Source organism: Protopterus annectens, chromosome 8.part1 (genome assembly GCF_019279795.1).
Source record: "Protopterus annectens isolate FY-2018-M chromosome 8.part1, PAN1.0, whole genome shotgun sequence".
In the NCBI taxonomy this organism is placed as follows: Eukaryota; Metazoa; Chordata; order Ceratodontiformes; family Protopteridae; genus Protopterus; species Protopterus annectens.
In genome coordinates, this window is record NC_056742.1 from 238651863 (window position 1) to 238678457 (window position 26595).

The following is a 26595-nucleotide window of genomic DNA, read 5'->3' on the forward strand; positions in this document are numbered from 1 at the left end:
ACAACTGGTGCCAGAGCCATGGCCTCAAGCTAAATGCCAAAAGTGTATAGTCATCCCCTTTGGCAAAACAAAGTGCCCAAATTACCACATAGGTGGTAATCCATTAAGTACAGAAGAAGTCATTAGGGACCTGGGGACCCAAGTTGATAGCAATCTCTCATTTGACAACCACGTGGCCAAAGTGGTTAGAAAAACATTTTATATAGCCCACCTAATCATGAAGGATTCACATCTAGATTAGGGAGGTCATCCCTCTTTACTCATCCCTCATCAGGCCCATAATAGAGTACAATGCCCTTTTGGGATGTACCTTACCAAACACCTGCAGCAACTGGAAAGACCCCAAAAGTACCTCACCAAGAGGATCAAAGGGCTCAAACAGATGCCATATGCTGCCAGTTAAAGAAACTCCAGCTCTACTCAGTGGCATACCGACTGCTCAGAGGTGACCTGTGCCTATAAGGCCATATCCAACCCGAATTAAGGGACATGCTGCACCTCAAAAATCCAAATCCCATGAGCTACACGCCGAGACTTGAACCTCAGCACTGAAATAAATAGGACATGCTGGAGGGACAGATTCATAACCCAGAGTCTCCCTTCACTATGGAATAAAATCCCAGTCCAGGTTAGGCAGAGTCCCTCATTGACTCTCTTCAAGAGGAATCTTGATGAGTGGATGGGAGATCATAGGTTTACCCCGGGTATCACTTCTGTGTCACTGTTAGACAGAGGCACAGTATACTAACCTCGAAAAAGGGCATAGCAAAATTAATTTAAAATGGGTGGCGAAAGCCAAACATACTCTGGCTAGGCTTATAAATGCCCTAGGGCAGATAGCCTAGTATGAACCTATGAACCTAAAACTCATTGACCGCAAAGCTATCAACTGAAATAAGGAACTATTAAATGACTTTGCTAGCAACTGAAACATCTACAAATGTTTGATAAAGCAGTTAAATCAGTCTCCATTCAATAGGGATGAAAAGATCACAGGCCATAAAAAGACAAAGAATGGCTGATTACATAACTTGCCTAAGGGGAAGGTTCTCAAAGAACTGATCAGAGTGGCACTTTAAGGTTTAAGGACAATAAAGCCTTGACTAGTAGAACAAGGCATTATGCGCAAAGAAACCATGGAAACCAGGCACAAAATGCCAAATGTTAAGTTTTTAATCACTTGCATTGCCAAGGCGGTCCCTGCTCTGGTTGTGTTCTTAATTCTAGTTCTGTATCACAGCTAAAAAAAAAAACCTCCTAAGTTGCACCAATTTGCTCACCCAGCATCTCTGACAGTCTGCAGGGAATCTTTAAAGTTTGCCAATTCGTTACACTCCCATATGTCCCCAATTACCTCTCTTCCCCATCTCACCTCCAACATTTACTATCTACCAGAGGAAAAATTCTTTGGCGTCTGCTTGGGGTATAAAACTACCTGTGTAAACACTTCCAAGAAAATATCCCAAATCTTCTAAGACTGTTGCATATTTGACAGACACACGTGTATACTCCGCCTCTTGTTATTTGTGAATAGCTTATTCAATGGCTCTTCCCAATCCTTTCTAACATCCTCTGCTTGACTCTTGTAGTTATCATGCAATATTTTATATGCTCTACTAATTAATCCTTTTAACAGAAACTTCTGTTCTAGATTATCCTAAAACCTCTACCAGTGCTAGTCTTTCAATATGGACACCCTTTTTCCTTTCTCCTTTCCTATACTCAGATACCAATCCTTGATAGAGAAGACAATCTCTAGCCTACAGTCCAAATGAATTCTTTACCTCTTCCCATTCTGTTACCTTACCCTATTTGTTCCCAATACCTTGGATCCTTTGCCAACTTTCTCCACTAAATTGCATCCCCCCATTGTTTATTCTCTGTACCCCAACTGCAGTCATCCCTTATCGGCAGAATCTCCTTTCACCGTTCCTGTCTTGGCTTAGTTCTTAAAATACCTTCTGCTACTTTATGAATATAATATTCTGCATGGTTATTCTTATTCAACTTCAGGATCTGCATCCAAAATCCCAGTCTCATTTCTTGAGCGTCTCCCATTTCATCATCCCTTTCCACTTTGAATTATAGCTTTCTGCTTGTGCTGTGTACAGGAGCATTAAAGATAGTGTCTGAAGTTGCTAAACATGACTTTCTTTTCAGAAAGATGTTTGCATGCATCTTTATACTTGCAAACCCTGTGTGAAAAGTGCATTTTGAAGCCTTTAAAAATATGAAGTTTTAAATATTTCTTCTAAATGTGGAAGAATAAGTGAGGTAAGCCATGTTTACAGCATTAATATTCATGGTGAGGGCAGGGAGCAGTTAGGACATTCAGGGCTCCAGCTCTAATACTGGTAGAGTAGCATAGGTAAATGATTGTAAATTAGTGTCTTTAACTGGGAAACTGTTAAAACAGTTTGGCAGAAAACTAATAATTACAGTTCTCTGTTAACAGTTTAGCAATTACATCAGTAATTTACAATTACTTACCTACTCTAATCCAGCAGTACTTATGCTAGAACCCTGAATGATGTAACCATTCCCAGCCCTCTTATGAATACTAATGCTGTAAACATAACTTGCTACATTTAGTCTTCCACATTCAGAAAGAATATTTTTAATGAATGGGTGCAAAACAAAATTTGTTTTTTGCATAAAAAAAGTGTTCACATACATAATGATGGACACAAACACGTTTTATACAAAAACAAAGTCATTTTGCACCTTTAGCTGTACAGCTCTGGAATACCCCTTCAAATCAGGTAATCCCAAACCACCTTGTCCTACTGGAAAGGATCCACTTATCCCAGTTGATTCTTGCTCTCTTTCCCGCCCAGATAAAAATCCTTCAACTCATTAACTGCTATCCACAACTTCTCTGGTTGATAAAAAATATTCCTGAATTGTGTATAAAACTAAGATAATTAAACATTTTCACTGCTTGTATCTTATCCATATCAATAAAATAGAGCTTAGCGTCTCTCAGTTTTTGAATTATCCTTTTAGTTACTGCCACATATCCTTAAACTGCCATAACAGAATCCTTTTTAACCCATTTGTTAACAGGTTAGTAATCTGAGCCAATGGCCTGCTTTCAGAGGAGAAAAGCTACAGCAATACAAACATGAAAAGATAACACAGTAGGCAATATACAAAAACCCAAGAAAAACAGTGAAAGCAATACATAAGCAAAAATGATATGCATTATTTATACTTCATTTTATCATGTCCTCATAAATATGGGTGTTGCTGAGCCAATTCATATGTGGTACAGTTTACAGGTATTGCCTTTATCTTCATTAATTCTGCATCTCAAAATGACATGAAATGGTATCAGAATATTCTACAACACTGAAATGTCCTTTTCTGGTTTTATCAGGTGCAAAATATCACCTCCAAAAAAAGCCAACTTTTTTGATTAACATACTAAGAATATACTTGAATTTGAGTCCTTATTTGTTTTTTTCAATGTTTCTAAATGCAATGCAAATAAAGAGAAACGATGACACCTATGCCCGATTCCTCTGTTCAAACAGAACTTATCAGAGAAGAAAAGTTGAAAACAAATATTAAGCTAAAAAAAGTTTCAAAAATTCTAACAAACCAAAACATTGATGCATGTGCTTTACCTGGCTTCTTAACTGTGCTTTGTACTCCACCAGCCCCAGGGCTACCAGGAGAACCAGTCTTTTTACTCAGAAGACTATTAAAGAAGTTTGCCAACACGCCTTCATTTGCTGCAGTACCTAAAAATGAAAGTTTTACATTTCTTTAAGTTTATAGTCATCATAAGCTGCAATCTAAAACTTAATTTCCAACAATACAATACACACATGTCCAAGCAATGCCAAAGCATCAAGGACAGACAATACATTATACATAAATTGTCCATTATCAGCACAATCTTCAACAGTCATAACTCTTGGAAGACCCCACTAATGGTCTTATGTCACTATTTCTGCTACAAAAGCAGAAAAAACTCTTGGTATACAACTTACTCCTAAAAGCTGATCTCCAAACATTTAAGCAGGTTACAGTAAATACAGGGACCAATGTCTGTGTCTGAAACAGTTCATGCCATTTTCAATCCGTATTCAGGGACAAAGCAGTTTTTAAAGGAGAAATGTTCAAAATACAAGACATCTTTTACATATCAGTGTAAGGACAGATTACAATTGTTTTTAACTTGCTTTTTCTAGAAAGAAATCTAGAACCAATCACATAATACTTGCCAGAATCATAAAACTGAAGGACAGGGTAACAATTTGAAGGGCAAATCGGGGACAGCTGTAAGGTAACGCTGGATTGTGGGACAGTACAGGTGCGTTACTCAGGGTGCACACAAGTGAAGTTTGAGCAGAACACACTGCTGTGGGATATTTATCAGACGAATGGGATTAAGCCACAAGCAGATATTAGTCTTCCAGCCTGGTCCTTAAATTAGTCAGATGTCCCTAGAGGTCAAGTTACCTAGACACAGACCAAAGGAAGACTGTAACCCACACTATTTACATTCCTTCCAGAGCAACAGCTGTTTTATCTACTTATTATTTGATGGTGCCAGTCAACCCAGTCTTAACCTGGGTACCACATCCATCCTTCTGTAACTGACCCCTCACCCACTACAAAGGCAAAACTCCTTGAGGTGGAGCTGGACATAAGTTTATCTTTAATTGTAAGAAGGCCTTTATCACGCATCATTGCTCACACAAGTAAAAGGTCACAGAATGAACACTAATAAGAACATTTAATGAACATTATTCATTAAAGATTACTTTTGCTGGTGTGTTCAGTTTGAGACTTTGCTTTACATCACTGGTTTTCTTTTACGAATGCTACTTATTTGGCTACTGCAGAGTACAAATGCCATTAGAATCACCTCATCAAGCTGCTAGGCATAATGGCATGAAAACCTGACCAAGTGTAACTTGTGAGAACCATGCATGCTGAATTATTTTTCTTAAAAGTTAATAGATTAATGTATTTATTATTCCTGCAAAAGTACAGTTTTGTACCTACCATAAATGTAGATGTTCGAGTGTTCACCCTGCTGCAGTCATCCCACTTGGGTTATCCTGTCGTCAGGCGGTCCCGCAGTCGGCCGGATTTCCAAAGTCTTGGTCCGACGTTGGTTGCTGTCGCCTCATCCCTGCCGTCAGTGCGCCAAGGGTACACATATTGCAACAGACGCCATTTTCTTCAGTTTTTCTTGCCCCAGATGTCAGGTGCCCCCAAAAAGGTGATCCAAATTAGTACCAAATGGTGTGAACACTGTACAAACACAAAATCCCTTCAGCTGTAAGCAAATACATCAGTAAGGCATAGCAGAGATTTAGCCAGTAGATCAGAGGGGTTGAAGGGATGGTAACCTGGACTGCAGCAGGGTGAACACTCGAACATCTATATTTATGGTAGGTACAAAACTGTACTGTGTTCATCGTGTTACCCTGCTGCAGTCATCACACTTGGGTGGAGTCCCAAAGCTAAGGTAGGGTGGAGGAATCAGAGGGTTAGTGGAGGCAATGAGGCCTAGCAGAACTGCAGTGGCGAAGCCCGCCCTGGACTTGGAATAGAGAGGTAAGTGATAGTGTTTGGTGAAGGTGTGTACAGAACTCCAAGTTGCAGCTTCTAAAATTTACCCCCTGAGAAAGGCCGTAGAGATAGCTGTTGCCCTGGTAGAGTGGGATGTAATGGTAGGAGGAACTGGTTTCCCGTGATGGGTATAACAGAACAGTATGCAATGGCCTATCCATTTAGAAATGGTTTGCTTGGATATGGCCCTCCCTTGAGAAGCTGTAGCATAGGATACAAAGAGCTGGTCAGTTTTTCTGAAAGCCTTAGTTTTATCCAAGTAGTAACGAAGCTGCCTGTGAATGTCCAAGGAATGCAGGAGTCTCTCACCTTTGTTCTGTGGATTGGGGAAGAAAGTGGGTAGGTGGATGGTTTGATTTAAAGCTACACTGGAAACCACCTTAGGCATGAAGGAAGGATTAGTTCATAGAGAAACTCTGTCTTGATGAAAAATGAGGAAAGGTTCCACTGCCATAAGTGCTTGTAATTCTGAGACTCTCCTAGCAGAAGTTATTGCCAGGAGCAGGGCAGTCTTCCAAGATAGGAACTGAAGGTCTGCAGAGAAAGCTGGTTCAAAGGGAGGTAGCGTTAGTTTTTCCAGAACAAAGTTGAGGTCCCATGTTGGTGTAGGAGCTCTTCTAGGTGGTCTAATGTTTTTTGCCCCTCTGAGGAACTGCCTTAGAAGAGGATTTGAAAATAAAGGTGGATTCGTGTCGTAGTGAGCTGAAACAGCTGAAGCATGGATTTTAATTGAGGAGAAGGAAAGTCCTTTGTGTAACATCTCAGCTAAATACTGCAGAATGTGAGGCATATGAGGCTGAGTTGTGTCTTGGCCTTTAGCTTGGTTCCAAGCAGAAAACCTTTTCCATTTGTCCGAGTAAGCCTTCCTGGTGCTTGGCCTCCTGGCTTCCAAAATAACATCCAGTACTGCTTGTGAAAGACGGGCTGGTTGGATGCTTAATTGATTTGCCATGCAGCCAGGTTTAAGGTTTTGAGCTGGCTGTGTAGAATCTGATTGTTTTGCTGCGTGAGCAAATGAGGTATTTGAGGCAATATCCATGGTGGGCTGTGGGCCATATTCTTCAATAGTGGGTACCAGTGCTGGCATGGCCAGTCTGGGGCTATGAGAATCAGTCGAGGTTTCTCCTTTCTGACCTTCAAAAGAACCTTTGTGAGAAGAGGTAATGGAGGAAAGGCATATGCTGTCAGGTTTTTCCAACTGAAATAGAGAGCTTCCACTTTCCAAGCTTGATGGTGGAATGTCCTTGTACAAAATTTTGTCAGTTGGTAGTTTTGAGGACTGGCAAACAGGTCTATATTTGGAAGGCCCCATTTTTGAGTTATCATTGTAAATATTTGTGGGTCTAGTTTCCACTCGTGGGGATCTTTGATGTTTCTGCTTAGGTCGTCTGCCAATGTGTTTTTCTGTCCTGGCAGGAATTGAGCTTGTAACTGAACTTGGTAGGCTAGAGCTGTGTTCCATAAGATTATTGCTTGCCTGCAAAGAGGGTAGGAATGTGTGCCCCCTTGTTTGTTTATGTACCACATTGCTGTGGTGTTGTCCGTCTTTATTGCAAGTTGTCCTGGCTGTAGTAGATCCTTGAAGGCTGTCAGAGCTTTCTGTACAGCTAGCATCTCTTTTTGGTTTATGTGCAGTTGTCTTTGTTCTGCAGTCCATAGGCCTTGAATGCATTGCCCTGCCATGTGTGCCTCCCAGGCATAGTCTGAAGCATCTGTTGTGATAGTTTGCCTGGGTGGGGGCAAGGTGAAAGGCTGACCCTTGTTGAGGTGACATGCCTGTGCCCACCATAGAAATTCCTGTTGAAGGCAGGGAATGAGAGATATCACTGTGTCCAAGCTGTGGCTGTGTTGAGACCATACGCTTTTTAGGTACCACTGTTAATTTCCTCATATGCAGTTTTGCAAATGGTATTATCAGAATGCAAGATGCCATGAAGCCCAAAGCCTGCAAATTTTTTCTTGCAGCTAATTGGGTCTTTGTTGCCATTGTCTTGAAATATTGAGTCAGTTGTAGTTGCTTGTCTGGTGTAAGATAAGCCTTCTGGGCCGTTGTGTCCAAGCTGGCACCCAGGAATGTCATTTTTTGTGAGGGCACTAGTTTTGACTTCTTTTCGTTTACTGTGTACCCCAGACAATTTAGTAGATGCTTCACAAAAGCCAGATGATGTAAGAGAATGTCTTTTCTTTCTGCTTGGATGAGGCAGTCGTCCAGGTATGGATATATTTGAATTCCTCTTTGTCTGCAGTATGCAATTACTGGTGCCAGGCATTTTGTGAAAACTCTGGGTGCAGTAGATAAGCCAAAGGGCAGTGCAGAGAATTGATAATGGGTTGAACCTGCAATGAAACAGAGGTATCTTCTGCAATTTTGTCTGATAGGGGCATGCAGGTATGCCTCCTTGAAGCCCAACGTTACCAGCCATGCTTCCTTGCCCAACATGGGAAGTAGCTGCTGTAGTGTTAGCATCTTGAATTTGGGAACTTGTAAGTGTTTAGTATTGAAAGGTCCAGAATTGGTCTCCAAGCATTGTCCTTTCTGGGTACTAGAAAGAGCCTTGAGTAAAATCCCTGGCCTTGCTCTTTAGTTGGTAGCCGTTGAATGGCTCTCATGGCCATGAGAGCTGTAATTTGTTTTTGAGCCTCTGCCCTTTGATTTTGTGGCAGGTTTGGCATTCATCTTTTCATTGGCAAGGTGTGAAAGTGGAATCTGTATCCTCGTAAAATTATGTCTAGGACTCATTTGTCCTTTGTGACCATGTGCCAGTTGTCTGCAAAAAGTGCTAGTTTTCCCCCCAAGGGGGCTGACAAAAGAGCTTTGTTTGGCTAACTGAGGTGCAAGTCATTGAGTTTGCCTTCTGGCGGGTTGAGACCCGTCTTCTCCTCCCTTCTGGGCTGGAGTGCCCCATTGGCGAGGTTTATACTGGGCTTGTGGTTGTCCTCTGCCCCTTGGGTGCCTGTATTTACCCCTCTGTGGTCTGTCAGTGGCTGGAAAGGACCAATTTTTTTGTTGGCCAGTTTCTGCTTTAGTGAGGGGGGTTGTACTTGTAGGAAATCTTTGACTGTCTGCATTGATTTCGCCTTATCTTCCATTTTCTTTAAAACTTCTTCTGCTTTAACTCCAAAAAGAACATCCTGCTGTAAGAGAGCATCTAGTAGTTTTGCTTTAACATGATCAGGCAGACTTTGTTCCTTTAACCAGACATGCCTACATATAACTGATCCAGTGACAGCTGCTCTGCAGGAGGCCTCTAAAGAATCAAACCCACACTGTAAGGTATGTTTGCCCACCTGCTCGGTGGCGTGCAACAAATCTTGTACTACTTTCAATTCAGATTGTTGAGGGAGGGAGGTTATCTTTTGTTTTAACTGAGAGATCAGAAATTGCTGATACTCAAGCATATGAAATTGACAATTTAGTGCTCTCATAGCTAATGTGGCTGAGGTGTAAAACTTTTTCCCCCACCTGTCTAGTGCTCTTGAATCCCTTTCAGAAGGTACTGGGTTTTTAGTCATGGAAGCCTTAGCCCCCTTGGGACCCTGGGAGATCGTCTCTGGGTCAGCTACTGGGCTTTTGTAAAGAAACTTGTGGGAATCAAGTACTCTGTAGTATCTGTCAGGCTTAGCGGGAGCAGGAGGTAGAGAGTCTGGGTTGAAACCGGATTCTAAATAGACATCATCCACAATGTCCAAAACAGGAAGGATGGCTAGAGGTCTGTGTTGGGGGAGTAAAAGAAACTCTCTGAGCCTTTTCTTGGAATCAGAGTAATCCTGACCTTCCCAGTGAAAATGTTCCCTCATAGTGTGTAAAGTTTCCCCCAAAAGAGTAGTCTTCAGGAGGGGAAGCTGAGGGAATAGAGTCCTTAGCATCAGAATCTTTATAAGGAGAGAAGGAATAGTCTTGGTCCTCAGAGGAATCCGAAGAAATAGACAGTTGCTCAGAGGAAGTAGAATCTTCCTCTTGTCAAGGCCTTTTGTCAGGAGGAGGCTGAGAACCCCTGATAAGAGAAATCAAATCTTCAGCCATTTTGAGCATCTGTTTCTTAGGCATAGGGCCTAGAACAGTAGACTGAAGTGTAGTCTTTTTGGTTTAGAAGGAGTCTTCGACTTAGAAAACGTTTTGATTGTAAGAGTCATTGGTCTGAAAACGCCCTCAGAAACCGATGGCGTTTCAGAAGCACCGACGTCCTTGGAAGGTAAATCGTCGGGCCTGAAGTAAAAGGCTGCGTCGGCCTAGTACATTCCGTCAAAATATCCGTAGCGGTCTCGGGTTCCAGAACTGTGGTAGCCAGGGGCTGCGTCGGAGCCTCACTGATAACCGGAGACCGGATCAGCAGAGGCCTCGGAATCGGGCTTAGGCCTGGGCTGTCGGTCCTTGTCCCTGCGCTTTTTGTGCACACCGGTAGTCGGTAACTCCGACGGCATGTTATAGTTAAATTTTCTACCAAAATAGTGTCGTGCAAAATCAAATAGTCTTTTAATAGTATGCTTATTAAACCTAGCACAAAAGCGACAAGTGACGTTGTGATCAGGGCCTAGGCAAGGTATGCAATAAGAATGCAAATCCTTATGAAGTATTTGCTTCCCACAAGAAATACAATTGTTAACTTTTTCTGACATCAGTCAGAGGCAAGAAAAGTTTCCCCAACGGGGTACTTAGCTTTATAGAAGACTTTGGTCTGAAATTCGAATTCGACAATCTCAGGAGTTGGCCGACCGGCACTTGCAAACTGCTTCTGCTTCGGGCACCGCGCGGCAAGAAAGACTGAAGAAAATGGCGTCGGTTGCAATATATGTACCCCTGGCGCACTGATGTCAGGGATGAGGCGACAGCAACAGACGTCGGACCAAGACTTTGGAAATCCGGCCGACTGCGGGACCGCCTGACGACAGGATAACCCAAGTGTGATGACTGCAGCAGGGTAACACGATGAACATCTGCTCTTGCACTGCAGAAAAGATGCTCTCTCTCTAGCTCGATCTCTAGCATATTCACTAGCTGACTGCAAGCATTAAACTTAATCATCAAGATGTTTCCATTTCCTCTTAAATTAATGCCACTTAATTATCTCAATGACAAATGTCTGAGCAATGACCAGGAGGGGTTCCTTGCCATTAATCCAACACCAGCCCAGTCCCCTTTGCCTCAACTCTACCCACCCCCCCAATGAAAAAGGCCCAAACCGGGGATTGCAAAAGCATTTACACAGCCTACAGCTATCAACTTCATCCTTGTTTCACAATTTCACCAAATACAGGACTCCTTTACTGGTACAATAAAAGACAGCACACACTGCCTATCTTAACTTGAGTCATCCTGGAAGAGATTACCTCTCTCTTGATTATAACACCAACCAATTCAACTTCTCTCAGTTCACCTTTGTCCACACTCGCCTGAAGCCTTGTTTACATGATCCTTTTCTTGATCTCAGTAACTGTCCCCAGAGGTCTCTCTCCAACCGCACCTTACTTAGCTCATTTTCAAGTCAAATCTTCTGGTCATTAGAGACCATCTAAAATACCTGCATATCTAAGTTAAAAGCTATTTTCATCATGCAGACACAGCACTTTGACAATCAACTCCCCTGGATTGTACCTCCTACAGTTCTTTGTCTCAAAGATGCCCTCCAGTTCTACTATACTGTACTCACTGCTCAAGAATCACCCTTGCCAATCAAAGACTTGGGTTAAACCACTGTTGCCAAAAAGGAAATGGAGATTCATACTTTCTGGGGGAGAAAAGGGTCCAGGGTCGGAGGTGGACTTCTTTTTGGAACTCCCTTGCACTTGAACATCTGTTTACTCAAATTTTGTTGACATTGTTTATTCTGTTTTTGCCAAAACTGGATGAGGAGAAAGAAAATTCCTTGGACGATTTGAAAATGGAGGACTGAAAAGTCCCAGATTCCCTGGATCAGCTCGCCCCTTTCATCACCTTTGCACCAGAGGGGCAACACAATCTCTATTCAAGGGAAAATTTAAAATCTCTTTTTTCACATCTGGAAGGTTCTAAGAATGCAGCCAAGCAAACCTTCCTACAGCAGTGTCACTGGCCATAGCCCTGGAAGTAGTATCAGAGTCATACACATTAACAATCAATGAACAGTGAGCTGTGCAACAGAAGAAACAGTTATTTAAAGCAGATTTTTCTTCACAAGAAGAAAGTGAATACAAAGTATTCCTTGCACTTTCACAATTGGTCAGAACATGTGAAACTGACACCTTAAAATTCTGAAAAATCAAAGTTGCAGTACACCCCTCATCCCCATAGCCCTCAATTTTTCCATCCTTAGAAAGATTAAGACTAGAATCAACAAAGTGCTAAGCACCAGGGCAGCCAACTAAAACTACAGCTGCTGGGTCAGGTTTGGGAATAATGTATAAATATTTAAAAGACTGAATAATAGTTGTGTAAGAATTGCCATAACGATAAATGTCCTCTCTGTTGCAGCACTCTTTACAGGAGGAAAGAGTACCAAAGCTCATGCAGAGAGGGAGGTGGAGTTAGATGAATTTTCCAGGAAGCCATGAAGAATGGCACTGGCAAATCTAGTCCTAGATTTGGAGATGGAATCCAGTTGCACTGTTTGATAAAGGTTTGGACAGAGGTCCAGGTAACCAACTCTAGGATAGAATTGGTGTCTAGCCCTTTGAGAAAAGCACCACAAGAAGCCACTGCTCTTGTCCTGCCAGCTTTGACAGAGCAGGGAGGGGGTTTCACATGGTAAATATAGCAGAAGTTAATGGTTTTGGAAATCCAGTTAGAAATGGTTTGTTTGGACACATACTCCCAGAAAGTCCCAGAGCCCTGGGATGTAATGAGACAAACAGCTAGTCTGATTTCCTACTAGATTTAGTTTTGTGAAGGTAAAATCAGAGTTGTCTGTGTACATCAAGTATGTCAAAATCTTCTCACTAGTGTTTTGGGAAGAAGGGGAAAAGGTCGATAGGTGGATCGCATGGTTTAAGGACAATTCATTAACCACTTTGGGCATAAAGGTTGGGTTGGTGTCTTTGTGGAAGATCAAAAAGGGGAGAGAAGCCATCAGGGCCTGGAGCTCAGAAACCCTTCTGGCAGAAGTTAGGGCTAGTAAGAAAGACATTCCACCTCCTCAAACTTCTGAAACTACAACATACCAAATGCTGTTCTTAAAAAAGAATAAACCATGTACTATAAAACAATAATTTATGCTAGCGTCTCAATGTAGCCACCTTCATGGAATTCCATGAAGGTGGCTACACCGTGGAGCTAGAATAAATTATTCCTGTTTTTTAGTACATGGTTTCTTCTTTAACAGCAGCATTTGGTATCATGTTGTAGTTTCTAGTAAGAAAAACAGTTTGTTTTCCAGGTGCAGTGTTTTAAGGAGCTAGAGGAAAAGCTGGCTCAAGGGTGCAAGGTATAGCTTTTCTATAACAAAGCTTAAGTCCCATGGAGGTTTCACAGGCTTTAGAGGAGGTCTAATGTGCAGGACGACTGAGGAACTGTTTGGCCTCAAATCTAGAAGCTAAAGGGGGGGGGGGGGGCAAACATGCAGAAACGGCTGAAAGATGTGCTTTTACAGATGAATAAGCTAGGCCAGAATTGAGCAACTTGCATAGGTATGAAAGAACCTGACGGGGATCCACCATTATTGGGTCCAGGTTAAGAGAAAGACACTACATTGAAAATCTTTCCATCTGGATAGGCAAGATTTCTTGGTATTGTGTTTCCTGGCCTCCTGCAGGACTTGAAGCATGTTTTCTAAGAATAGGTGCCTAAAAGGTATCAGGGCTCTATCACCATCAGAGTAAGCTGTAGAGTTGCCAAGTGTGGGAGGATGAGGGAACCCTTGTGTTTTGTGAGCAAGTTCACTCTGGGGTAACTTGTGATGAATGCCCTTGGCTAGGTGCAGGAGAAGGGGGGAACCAATGCTGTCTTGGCCAATAGGGAGATACCAGCAAGATTTCTGGTTTGTCCTACTTTCGGAGTGAGCGAAAAGGGAGGGAATGCAAACCGAAACTTCTCCTTCCAGGATACTGACAGGACGCCCACTTTCCATACCAGGAGGTGAGATTCCCTGGCACAAAATCTTGGAAGTTGTCTATTCAGAGGGCAGGCAAACATGTCTGAGGAATACCCCACTGGTAGACTATATCCAGAAACAGATCCCTGTGAAGCATCCATTCGTAGGCCTGTGTAGTGGATCTGCTGAAGGTGTCTGCCACAGAGTTCTTATTGGAGAGGATGTAGGCTGCCTACAGAGAAATCTGACATCGGAGGGCTAGCTCCCAAACCTGGAAAAGCTAACATGCACAGGAGGTAGGATATGGTCCCCCCACTGCTTGTTCACATACTAGAGAAGAGTCATAATTGTCTGTGTAGATTCTCAACTGGCCTGGTTTGAAAAGGGACTAAAAGGACTGAACAGCTAGAATCAATGCCTTCATCTCTTTTACATTTATGTGATCCTTTTTCTGAGAGGGAGACCATTGCCCTTGTACAGTATGGTGGCCCAATGCAGCATCCAGCCTGTATCTGAAGCGTCTGTGTACAGGTCTTGAAGTTGGGGGCAGGCGGTGGATGGAAGTCCCAGGTTGAGGGACGTTCATTGGATCCAACATAGGCTGAGTGGAGGTTGCTCTGCAGATCCCCTGGGGTGTTTGCCTGGAACAGGTCCAGGTAGCGGAAAATGTGAATGTCTTGGAGTCTGCAGAATGCAACTACTGGGGCTAAGCATTTTCTGAAAACTCTAGGGGCTGTAGAAAGACCAAAAGGCAAGGTCGAGAACTGAAAGTGCCACGATGCCACAGACAAACTAATTTCCTGAACTTGGGATAAATGGGAATATACAGGTAGATGTCTGATATCTATGGACACAGGAAAGGCCTGTGGGAGGATCAAGGGAAACCGGGTCTGAAGGGTAAGCATTTTGAAGGAGGGCACCTTTAGGAAGGTGTTGGAGAGATCTAGAATGGGTCTTCAGAGGCCTTCCTTTCTGGGGACTAGGAACATGTGGATGTAGAAGCCTGTTCCTTTCTGGTGTGAGGGTACTGGTTGTATGGATCCCTGTTCTAGGAGGGATGCCAACACTTGGGGGAAGAGGGGCATCTGTTCTGCAGATGGTTGCGGGATACCCTTGAAGGGAGGCATGGTGTACCGTACCATGCCATGAAATATCCATGTTTTATGATGTAAAAGGCCCAGGCATCTTGTGTGAATGATTCCCAGGCTGGTAGGGATATGGAGGGAAAGAGGGGTAAGTGCAAGGAAGTCCTGAAAAGTCAAGAAGAGGCTGCTTATGCTGGTGGGAAGAGAAGGGAGCTAAGAAGCGATAAGCTTTCTTACTCGTACAAAAAAGAAAACTCTCTTGCACCTAGGTCCTCTGCCAAAACTCCAAAGTGTATCCAAAAACAAAATAGGCAGAGAACGCCACGTGGAGCCAATAATTCAATAAAACTTTTATTATAAAACAATTTAAAATCTCATAAGTGCTTTCATGCCATATGCCCTTCTTCAGATAACTAACACAACTGAATGTCCCATCTTTTAACAAACACATCAGCCTATCACATTTCAGTATTTAACCCTCCTTTTCTTCAATATTGCTTTTAAAGGTACAACCCCATTAATTCCAGGTGGTTTTGTCTGCTCCCAATCTCACAATCCATCTGGTTTCAGCGCACTCAGTCTCATTAAACAGATCAGCACCTCTAATATTAGGAGTGATGGTTTGTATCACCATGAAGGAAAATGAATGAGTCTCATTGTTTCTTATATGTACTGCCAATGCATTATGCTCATTATTGAGCCTAATATCTGATAAATGTTTAAAAATCCTTGTTTTGAAGATATTTGTTTTGCCAACGTAGTATGTTTCTACATTTTTAACAAGTGGCTATGTATATCAAGTTACTAGTCTTGCAATCTGCATATCCTCTAAATACATATTGTTTATTAGTTCTTGGATGTACAAAAACCTGGGTTTGTGAAATGAAGCGACATGCCTTGCATTGATGGCATGGATATGTACCTTTCTTATTGAATTTTGTGTGTGTGTTATTACTTGGCTCCTTGCATAACATGTCCTTCAAGTTTTTATTTCTCCTAAATGCAAATTTCGGTGTATCCCCTAATTGTTCTCTGAGTTGTGGATCAGTGTGTAACACCTGCCAGTGACGTTTTATGATTTCACATATGTTGCCTATATCACTACTATAAGTTAGCACCATCTTGGTATGTTCCTTGGCCTTCTTGTCTGCATGATTTATGATAGCTTTATTCTCTATACCATGCGTCCTACTGGACAACCAAGGTTTGGCTGTGTTATATCTTTTACACTTGCTGTAATTCACTAAAGGGGTTAACTTATCATTTTTGTATCCCCTCCTTAATAAATTATCTTGAAACCGGTCCACTTCCTCATGAAACTTATTATCTTCACTACATAATCTGGAGATCCTACATACCTGTCCTTTTATTATATTGTCAAATGTGTGTCGTGGATGCATACTATCATAATTAAGTAAACTATTCCGCCAGCATTCTTTTCTATATAGTGAGGTGGTTACCCTCCCCATTGCATCTCTATCCAACCTTACATCCAAAAAAATCTATCGATGTTCTTGAATATTTCATGGAAAATTTAAAAAATGCAGAATTATCTTCTAAATATATTTTAAATGCAACCAACTCTCCTACACTGCCATCCCACAAGAAAAAAATATTGTCGACGAAACGTGCATAATATCTAAGTTGGTCAGTCCATGCATGTGTGGATTCAAATAGTATACAATCTTCCCAAAATGCCAACACAAGGTTGGCATATGAGTTGGCACAGGGTGTGCCCATGGCAACACCCTGCTGTCTGTAATACTTTCCTTTGCAGATAAATATATTATTCTCTAATACAGCATTCAGCAGCTTACATATCCTCTGTATGTCATCATTGTTATATTTCATTTTATTGCATAGTAACTGCTCTATCGCTCCTATACCATATTTATTATCTATGACAGTGAATAAATTATTGACGTCCAAGGTTACAAATATTGAATTTGTCCCATTATTCATTGTCAAATAATCTGAAAGAGAACCTATAAAGTGCGCTGTGTCTCAAAATTCTTGGAAAGAATTCCAAAATTGGTCTAAGTGCACATTCCACCCAGATGGATATGTGTTCTGTGACCCAACCCCTGCCTGAAACTATAGGTCTCAAGGGTGGGTTCTTAAGATCTTTGTGGATCTTTGGATGAGCTTTAAATATAGGTGTCACTGGATGTTGAATAAACAAAAATTCACTAAGTTCTTCATTTATCAAACCTGAAAAGTGCATGCCTTTGATTAAACTATGTACTTTCTCTATATAATTGTTAATCATAATAGGAGATATTCTATCAAATGTGTATGTATCCTGAAGCAGCATATCTAGTTTAGAGCAGTACATTTGTTTATTCATTATGACAACTGCACCCCCCTTATCCGCTTGTTTCACAACAATATTGTCATCATTCATTAATTCATGTAATGCTGTCTTCTGTGGTGCAGTTAGATTATGAAACTTTTTCTTCCTTAATTCATTAAAGCTTTGTTTGAGGCCACAGAGATGACTGATGGATCAAGCAGCAGGGGCCTTATAGAGGGAGTTACTGTCTTGAGGGGACTTTGTAGTACCTGTACGGCTTCTTAAGGGCCAGAGGCTGGGAGTCAGGATGTATGGATGTGGAAGCACAGGCATCCAAAAAGGCAGGAATAACTGGTGGGATAGCTGAAGGGCTGGAGGTTTCCACTTGCTAGAGGTCATAGCACCTCTTTTGAACATCTGACATTTGAGTGCTGTCTCACGAAGTGGCCCCTCATTTTTAAAAGGGTTTCCCCAAATGAGAGTTCCTCCATAGGTGAGTCCATCCCATCTGAATCTTCCTCAGGGAAAGCACAGTCTCATGGTGAAAATTTGTGAGGAGTAGGCTAGTGAGTCACTGTCATCTCATGAAAGTTCCTCCTCTGAAGTAGGCTACTGTCTGACCCTTTTTTGAGGCAAGGTAGGCCAGGACAGAGGAGCAGCAGGGGACCCCAGCAGTAGGCCTCATGAACATAAAGGCCTTGAATAATCCTTGGGCAAAACTTTGCCACTCTTTCTGGGGGTCTTGAGGAAGGGATGGATTGCTTAGTTTGTTTTTTCTTAGCAGGTACATTCATCCGATGTAATGTTGGGGGTTCGGACATAGGCCTGCATTCAAGTATGTCCGAATTGTTTTCCTCCCTCGCCAAGATTTGCATGATCCCCTAGGGCCTTCCAACAGAATGCGCCTTGTTTCCCCCATACATCTGTACCAGATGTTTGTGAGGCCTCTCTGGACGTGCTGGCATGAGAGTCTAAGATGGCCTCCAAAACTGGCTCTGCCCGAGGATCCGGATCCTGAAGAACGCATCCCCAGGCTATCATGCACCTCGGGAGAGACGCCCACTGGGACAGGCGCAGGTGAAGCTTAGGGCCTAGGCTTTTTGGCCTTCTTCATGATGGACTTGGTCGTTGGGCCGAAGGGGCTCTCCATCTCGCTTCTGGCAAAAACTTTCAAGGGCTGGTTTTCTAAATATATTGTGAGAAAGGAAAAGTCTGCTATGAAGAGTCTTGGGGACAAATGACTGGCAGATAGAAAGAATAGTTGTGTAAATCTTACCATAACCATAGATGTCCTTCCCTTCCATGTTGCAGTATTCCAACTCTTGGGTTTTCCTCTTTTGCTACCCAAACATCCCGCCAGTATACAAAAGCCTGTAGTCACTGCTGGGTATGTGGGGTATCTGACACTGGCTAAGGGAATACTGGCCATAAAAGTGATATCTGCACGTACCAGACCTCAGAACTGAGTGCCCCTGCTGGACCCCAGTCCCAGGAAAACTGTACAAGTCCAGGGTCATCCAAGAAGGAACAGTTCATGGGAAGAAGAGGGGAAGGAAGGAATACTGCAACATGGAAGTGGACATCTATGGTTATTGTAAGATTTTACACAACTATTCTATGTCCTTCTATTCTCATGTCGCAGTATTCCATCTCTTGGGTGAGTGCCAAAGTGCACTGGGAAGAACAGGGTGGTGGCTTGGTACCATTTTCTATAAATCCATGGAGGACTGCTCTCAAAGTCATCCACCAGGTTCAGTAGGCATGATCTGCCCTTGATAAAACCAAACTGGGTTGGGTCCAGTGTCTAGAGGTTTACTATAGCTCTACGGAGCATCTCCATGATGATTCTTTCCATGGTTTTACATACAAGACTAGTGAGTCTTATGGGTCTGTAGCTTCCAGGGACTGTAGCTGGCCCACCTTTGTGCAGAGGGATGACTGTTGCCTTTCGCCATTCATGAAGCCTGTTTGGAAGTTATAGTTAAATAGTAATTCTAGAGGGCCTGATAGGTCATGTTTCATGCCCATTGAGGCAGTGTTCTTGGTCTTAGAGAAAGCATTAAGGACCTGTTTCCTAGTGATAGTATGGGGAGTTATATTTGATGACATTTCCTGAGGGAAGGTTGAGAGGGAGAGAGGAGTAAAGTTGGAGTTGAATTTATCAGCCCAGAGATTTGCTACATCTTTTGGCTCAGTATTGCTGGCTCTATTTACAATGAGATCTGCACGCAATTGTGTATTGCCTTTGAAGCTGTGGACATAGCTAAAAAATGCTTTGTGGTTGTATTTGGCTTGGGAGGCCAAACTTACCTCAAATTTGGCTTTGGTAGACTATTTGTCCTCAGAGTTGTTTGTTTAATTTGATGAGAGTGCTTTTATCCTGCTGGGTACTGCATCTCCTAATTTTTGGCATGATTTTCTTCCTCCTGTGATATATCAGATTGATTTTGTGATTCCACCAGGGTGGCTTGTGTTTTGAGTTAGTCCTGCACTTCTTCCTGGTGGGTACAGCTGCCTCTATGCAGCTATTAACATGCGTGTACAGGGTTTCTGTGAACAGCTCTGCATAGGTAGATGTGTTCTCAGGGTTTACAGGGGCTTGAAATGTTGCCAGGTTCACACTTAAAAGCAGGAGGTTAGCCTTAAAATAGTTCCTGAATATTCCAGTTTGAGCTGCAAGTACAGGTTTTATTTTTATTGTAAAGGAGACCATATTAGTGAAGACCAGATCCAGTATGGTTGCATCCCTGGTTTGTGTATTGACTATCTGGTCCACGGAGTTTGTGTTTACAAAATCCAGGAATCTCTGTACACGTATGTTTGATGTTGTATAAGATTCCCAGTTAATAGTGGGGTAATTAAAGTCACCCATGAATATGGTACTGGGTTGGATGGTAAGTGTTTCTAATAAGTTTAAATACATGGTATGGGTTTACTGGGTCATAGATGGGGACTTGTAGCTTTCAAGAAAGTGGTATTGGATTTTACCTATAGTGACTTGAACATGGAGCAGCTCAAGTGCACTGTCCTATCTGAACAGCCTTGAAGTATATTTGTCTTTATGGAAGATGAGGAAAGGATGGATGGCCATGACAGCCTGAACACTCGTATAAGCTGATGCCAAGGCTACTAGGAGTACTGTTTTCCAAATGCAGTGTTTAAGAGGCGCCTTTGAGGCTGGTTCAAAAGGGGACACCGCAAGCTTCTCCAAGACATAATTTAGGTCCCAGGGTGGTGGGATGGGTTTCCTGGGGGGGGGGGGCAGAGCTGCAGCACTCCCTTTAGGAATAACTTTGCAGGCAATCGAGAAGCCAAAGGAGGATCCAGAGAGATGCAAACAAGCTAAAATAGCAGCAACATGGGCTTTAACAGAGGAGTATGCCAACCCTGTCTGCAAGAGTTCACACAGGTATGACCGTAACAAAGGGACATCACCCTGGAAAGGGGCAAACTGTTTTTGTAGACATCACATGGAGAATCTTTTTCATTTAGATACATAAGATCAGATACACAAGATCAGAATTCTATCACTCGCAGGATAAGGTTCAGAGATTGTAGGTGGATTAGGGATCCCTTGACCTGTGTGAGAAGGGTGAGCCAACTTGTGGTGATTGCCCTTGCTAAATGCAGAAGGAGGGGGAACCAATCCTGTCTTGGCCAAAAGGGAGTCACTAACTAGAAGGGGGGAAATGCATACAGAAGCATCCCCCTCCAAGAGATTGAGAAGACGTCCGTTGCCCTTGCTAGAGGACTGGGCAGCCTGGTGCAAAAGGATGGAAGTTTGTTCACGGAGGAGGCAAACAGATCTACATGAGGTGTACCCCACTTGTGGGCTATGTACAAGAACACATCCCTGTGGAGCATCCATTTGTGGACTGTGACAGACCTGCTTAGTGCATCTGCCCGAGTGTTCTGCTCTGAAGGGATATACACTGCCTGTAGTACGACACGCTGTTTCATGGCAAGCCCCCAAAGTTGGACAGCTAGTCTGCATAGCAAGTAGGATTTTGTTCCCCCTTGCTTGCTCGCATACCACAGAACTGTAGTGTTGTCTGAACAATTTTAGTGGGCTCTGCTTCACCGTATGTTGGAAGGCCTTTAGGGCCAACAGAATTGCTCTCGTCTCTCTGATATAGATATGTTCCCGTTTGATGGAGTCTGGCCAAGTGATCTGGACTCTTGGGGAACCCATGGCTGCTCCCCAGCCCAGATCAGAGGCATCCATGTAAATGTCCTGCACTGGCAAAGAAGCCTGTAAGGGGAATCCTTAGTTGCAATTCACTTGATCCAACCACCATTGAATCTCTTTCTTGAGGCAGGCAGGAAAGTTCAGTTGTGTACACTTACCATAAATGTAGATGTTAGAGTGTATTCACTGTTGCAGTCATCACATCTGGGTTATCCCTGCCAGGGTAGCCCTCGGCCAGCCCCAATACCAGAGGCTTAGTACTTCTGTGTCGGTTACTATCGCTTCAGGACTGACGTCAGGTCGTCAGTAGTGTAGAGTAAGGCAGCCAATGTCATTACATCAGTTTCTCTTGCCCTAACCTGTCAGAAGCCACCAAGCAGGAACCAGGTTCTGGTGGAAGAGCCAAACCAGTAGAAATTAAATACCAATATATCCCTTTGTAAGGAAAGAGAAGGGGGATGGAGGGAGGGAAACCAAGACTGCAACAGTGAATACACTCTTAAAATCTACATTTATGGTAAGTGTACACAACTGTACTATGTTCTTCGTATTTCACTGCTGCAGTCATCACATTTGGGTTGCTTCCCAAAGCTGAGGAAATCGGTGGAGGCAGTCAAAGAAACTAGGGGCTGGCTAGGATGCCCTGCAAGACTGCAGTGGCAAACCCTGCCCTGGATTTGGAGAAGAGAGGCAGGTGATCATGCTTGGTAAAAGTGTGAACAAATGTCCAAGGTGGCAGCCTTCAGGATGTTCCTGGTGGGGACTCCTCTGAGGAAAGCTGCAGAGGTGGAGGCTGCTCTGGTGGAATGAGTCCTGACCTCTTGGGGGGAGGCTGTCCAGGTTATTTGTAGCAGAAATGGATGCAGTGTGTTATCCATTTGGAAATGGTTTGTTTGGAGATGGCTTTGCCTTCTGCCCCTGTAGCAAAGCTAACCAGCAATTGATCAGACTTTCTGAAGGATTTAGTCGTGTCTAGATAGAATTGGCATTGTATGTACACATCTAGAGAGTTCAGAATCCTTTCCCCTTGTTCTGGGGGTTAGGAAAAAAGTTGGCAAATGAATGGATTGGTTGAGAGCCACACTGGACACCAGCTTGGGCATGAAGGATGGCTTACTTCTGTGGCATACCCTGGCAGCATGGAAGATGAAGGGTTCCACATCCATGAGCGCTTGCAGCTCGGAGACTCTTCTAGCTGAAGTGATGGCCAGAAGGAATGCTGTCTTCCAGGAGAGACATTTTAGCTCTGCAGAAGAAGCTGGTTTGAAAGGGGGCAGGGTGAGCTTTTCCAATACAAAGTTAAGGTGCCAAGCTGGGGTTCGTGCCCTTCTGGGTGGCCTCAAGTTGCTAGCCCCTATTAGGAACTGTTTGATCAAAGGGTGGGAGAAAAGGAGATGCTCAGTAGGAAAATGAGCAGAAATAGCAGAGGCATGAATTTTTATATAGGAGAGAGAGAGGCCACTGTGTCCTAGGTCAGCTAAGTAATCCAGGATGAGATGGAGGGAGGGTTGTGCTGTACTGGCCTCCCTTAGCCTGGATCCAGGTGCAGAACCTTTTCCATTTGTCAGCATAAGACCTTCTAGTGCTAGGGTTTCTGGCCTCATGGATAACATCTAGAACCCATTTATGGAGGCTGGCAGATTGATCCAGGGTTAGGGAATAAGCCAAGCTGCCAAAACTTTTAGTTATGTACTCACCATAACTTCAGATGTTTGGGATCCATCTCGCCTACATTCTGACTGATGGGTTCGGAGCCGATCCCTCGGCTCCGACTCGGCACGCTTATGCCAAAGAGCGAAGTCTCTTATTGGCTGAGCTTACCATATCCCAGGATGCACCACTACCAGTCCGGCAGATCTAGTTTGTCCGCATACATGCACACATGCACACCCTGCTTATATAACATCGTCAGATGAAACAAGATAAAACAGTAGAACTCAAAACCGTTCAATCTCTTCTGATCTCCAAGGCAGGGGGAAGGAGGGTGGGTATTAGGAATGTAGGCGAGATGGATCCCAAACATCTGAAGTTATGGTGAGTACATAACTAAAAGATGTTATGTGATCCTATCTAACCTACATTCTGACTGATGGGACAGCGTCCTAGCACCTGAATCCTGGGTGGCTCACTGGAAAACACTCCTGAGTACCGTGGAACCAAATGAAGCTCGTCCTCTAGATGCCACATCCAATTTGTAGTGGGAAATGAAAGTGTGCGGATTGGACCAAGTAGCCAGCACAAATTTCCGATATAGCGAGCTTGGAATGAAAAGCTATAGAAGTAGCCATAGCCCTGGTAGAATGAGCTTTGATGGATGTTGTAAGTTGCTTATTCAAGAAGAATAAGCCTGAGTTATGCAATCTCTGATCCATTTGGAGATAGTAGCTTTTGTGATGGTTTGGCCCAATTTATTATCTGAGAAGGACACAAACAACTGGTCTGACTTACGAAGTTGCTGAGTCCTGTCTAAATAGAAGCGTAATTGCCTGTGAACATCCAATTTATGGAGAGTGTATTCTGCTTCATTGGAGAATTTTGGGAAGAAAACTGGTAGCTCTAGAGATTGTTGGAGACAGAAACTAGAACAGACCTTTGGGACAAAGGATGGATTAGGCCTAAGTGATACTCTATCCTTGTGGAAAATCAAATCGGTGGCTTAATAGACAGGGCTTGAAGCTCTGAAACTCTTCTTGCAGAAGTAATTGCAACTAAGAAGGCAGTTTTCCAAGACAGATATTTTAACTCACATGTAGCAGCCGGTTCAAAGGGGAAGATGTTAATGCAAGCACCAAATCAAGATCCCACGGAGGTGCAGGATGAAAAATTGGGGGTCTTAATAGGCTCGCACCTTTAATGAAAGTTTTGCATAGTCTGCTGCTCATCAAAGGAGGATCCATGGATTCGTGGAATTTAGAGATAGCAGCTAGTTGGACTTTAATAGTTGAGACAGAAGATCCTTGATTAAACAGGGATGTTAAGAATTTCAAAACCTCTGTGACAGGAGCAGTGATAGGGTCTAAGCCCTTGAGTTGAGCCCAGATAGCAAACCTCTTCCACTTACTGAGGTACAATTTGTTAGTGGTGGGTTTGTGGGCGAAGATAAAATGTGAACAACTTCGGGTCTAGTGTGTGCCTTCTAACTAAAGTCCGAAGTCGAGGAGCCAAGCTGTCAATTTCAAAGATTGACGGGACTGATGCCGATGTCCCGACTGATGGATTAGCAAGTCCGGAATTAGGTCTAAAGTCCACGGATCGTCCACCGCATGCTCCTTCAGGTAAGGAAACCATACCTGACGAGGCCAGAATGGGGCAATCAGTATCATTGAGGACCCCAATTGAGAAGCTTTTTGAATAACTTTGGGGAGAAGTGGAATTGGAGGAAAGGCATAAAGTAGCCCCGTTGGCCAAGGTTGTGCTAGAGCATCCATAGCTGGTACTCCCTGATGTGGGATCAAGGAGAAGAACCTTTGGCACTTGGTGTTTAGTGGAGTTGCAAATAGGTGCAGCACGGCCCCCATCTCCTGAAAACCTGAGCTGCTACTGTGTGGTTTAGAGACCACTCGTGAGGAGAGAGAATTGTCCTGCTCAATTTGTCTGCCAATATATTTGACCTTCCCGGGATGTGGGTCGCTACCAAGAAGCGGTTGGTAGCTACAGCCCATTCCCACACTCTCATGGCCTCTCTGCAAAGGGGTACGATCTGGTCCCTCCTTGTTTGTTCAGATACCAGACCACCGACATGTTGTCTGTGTGGATGGCGATGATGCCCTGAGGAAGAAACTTGTGTAAGGCCTGTAGGGATAGAAGTACAGCCCTCATCTCCAACACGTTGATGTGGAGGAGAGCTTTCTGGAAGCCAGGAGCCCTGAACTAGCCTGCCCAGACAATGCCCCCACCCTATCTGGGAGGCATCTGTCGTCAGGGTAACCACTGGAGAGGGAAGAACAAAGGGTTTTCCTTGATCCAAATTGGATGTCTGAAGCCACCAGCGAAGGTCCCTTTGCATATTTCCGTAATCATGATGTGATGATTAAGAGGAAGATCCTGAAAGGACCATTGAGTTGACAATAGCCACTGAAGAATCCTCATGTGCAATCTTGCCAGAGGAACTAAAGAACCGTGGCAGACATTGAGCCTAAAACTTGTAGAACCATCCTGGCTGGGGCTTTGGATCTCGAGATCAGAGCTTGAACTTGGCCCTGTAAAGTTTGGATCCTTTCGGCAGGAAGAAAGACGCATCAATCTTGAGTCTATCTCTGCTCCTATGAACTTTATGCGTTGAGAGGGCAGCAAGACAGACTTTGACCAATTGAATGTAATTCCCCAGGGTAATACCCAGGGAGATGGTGGCTTTGAGGTTGTCCATTAGTAGATGCCTAGTGGTGGCAGTCAGGAGCCAGTCGTCCAGATAGGGAAACACTTGGAATCCAAGACTTCTCAGGTGAGCCGTCACTACTGCCAAACACTTGGTGAACACCCTGGGGGCTGTGGTGAGACCAAAGGGCAGAGCGCAAAATTGGTAATGACTGACTCCCAGGCTGAAGCGCAGATACCTCCTGGACGCCTGATGTATCGGTATGTGATAATAGGCGTCCTTGAGGTCTATGGAGCACATCCAAACATCCTTCTCCAACAATGGGAGAATGGATTGTAACGTGACCATTGAATTTGGATTTCGTGACAGATTGGTTCAGTCTGCTGAGATCCAATATTGGTCTCAGGTCCCCTGGCTTTTTTGGTACTAAGATGAACCTGGGGTAATTTCCTGATCCGATCTGTTCTGTGGGGACCGGTTGGATGACTCCTTTTCTAGCAGCTTTAAAGCTTCTGGCTGCCATTTCCCTTTGACTGGGTGGTGGGTCCGGGATTCTTTTGGACGGTGGGGGCGGTATGTGAATGGGATGGTGTAACGTCCGGAAATGATCCGACGGCCCCATCTCTCCCGCGTGCTTGACTCCCAGGCTTTTAGGTGCTTGGCAAAGCGAGACCCGACTGGCTCGAGCAGCACAGCCGGGCAATCCCTCATGACGTGTGGGAGGCTGAAGAGCCACGAAAGGACTCGCGGTCTCCAGAATTGCGGGGCCCTCTGCCGCCTCTGGGACGGCGTCTCCCTGAAAAATTTCCCGTCCTCTGCCTCTGGAAGGGAATCTTCCTGCTGTTGGGAGAAAAACTTAGATTTGCGGAACCACATTTTCCCCCCTCCTTTAGCCTTGGGGTAAGGCCGAAAGGGAGTGGAATAACGGGCTCCTACGGCAGATAAAGTTTTTCCCTCTTGCTCACAGCGGTAAGGGTGTCTTTAACCTTGGGTCCAAACAAGGAGGACCCATCAAAGGGAGCGTCGGCAAGGAAGACTTGAAGGCCTCCATGAACTGACACAGGAGCCAGGCTTGTCTCCGTGAGCCACGCCTGTGCCTGCCGCTCTACCCGCCTTGG

The 26595-nt window shown here is 43.8% G+C and overlaps 1 protein-coding gene across 1 annotated transcript in view; it reads right to left on the bottom strand.

The window, feature by feature from the left end:
- DYNC1LI2 (dynein cytoplasmic 1 light intermediate chain 2) overlaps positions 1-26595 on the bottom strand; it is a 720614-nt gene that overhangs the window by 80385 nt on the left and 613634 nt on the right. Inside the window, exon 15 of the mRNA XM_044081588.1 lies at positions 3630-3746. Within this exon, the coding sequence (XP_043937523.1) occupies positions 3630-3746 (117 nt within the window). The remainder of the gene's footprint in view (positions 1-3629; positions 3747-26595) is intronic.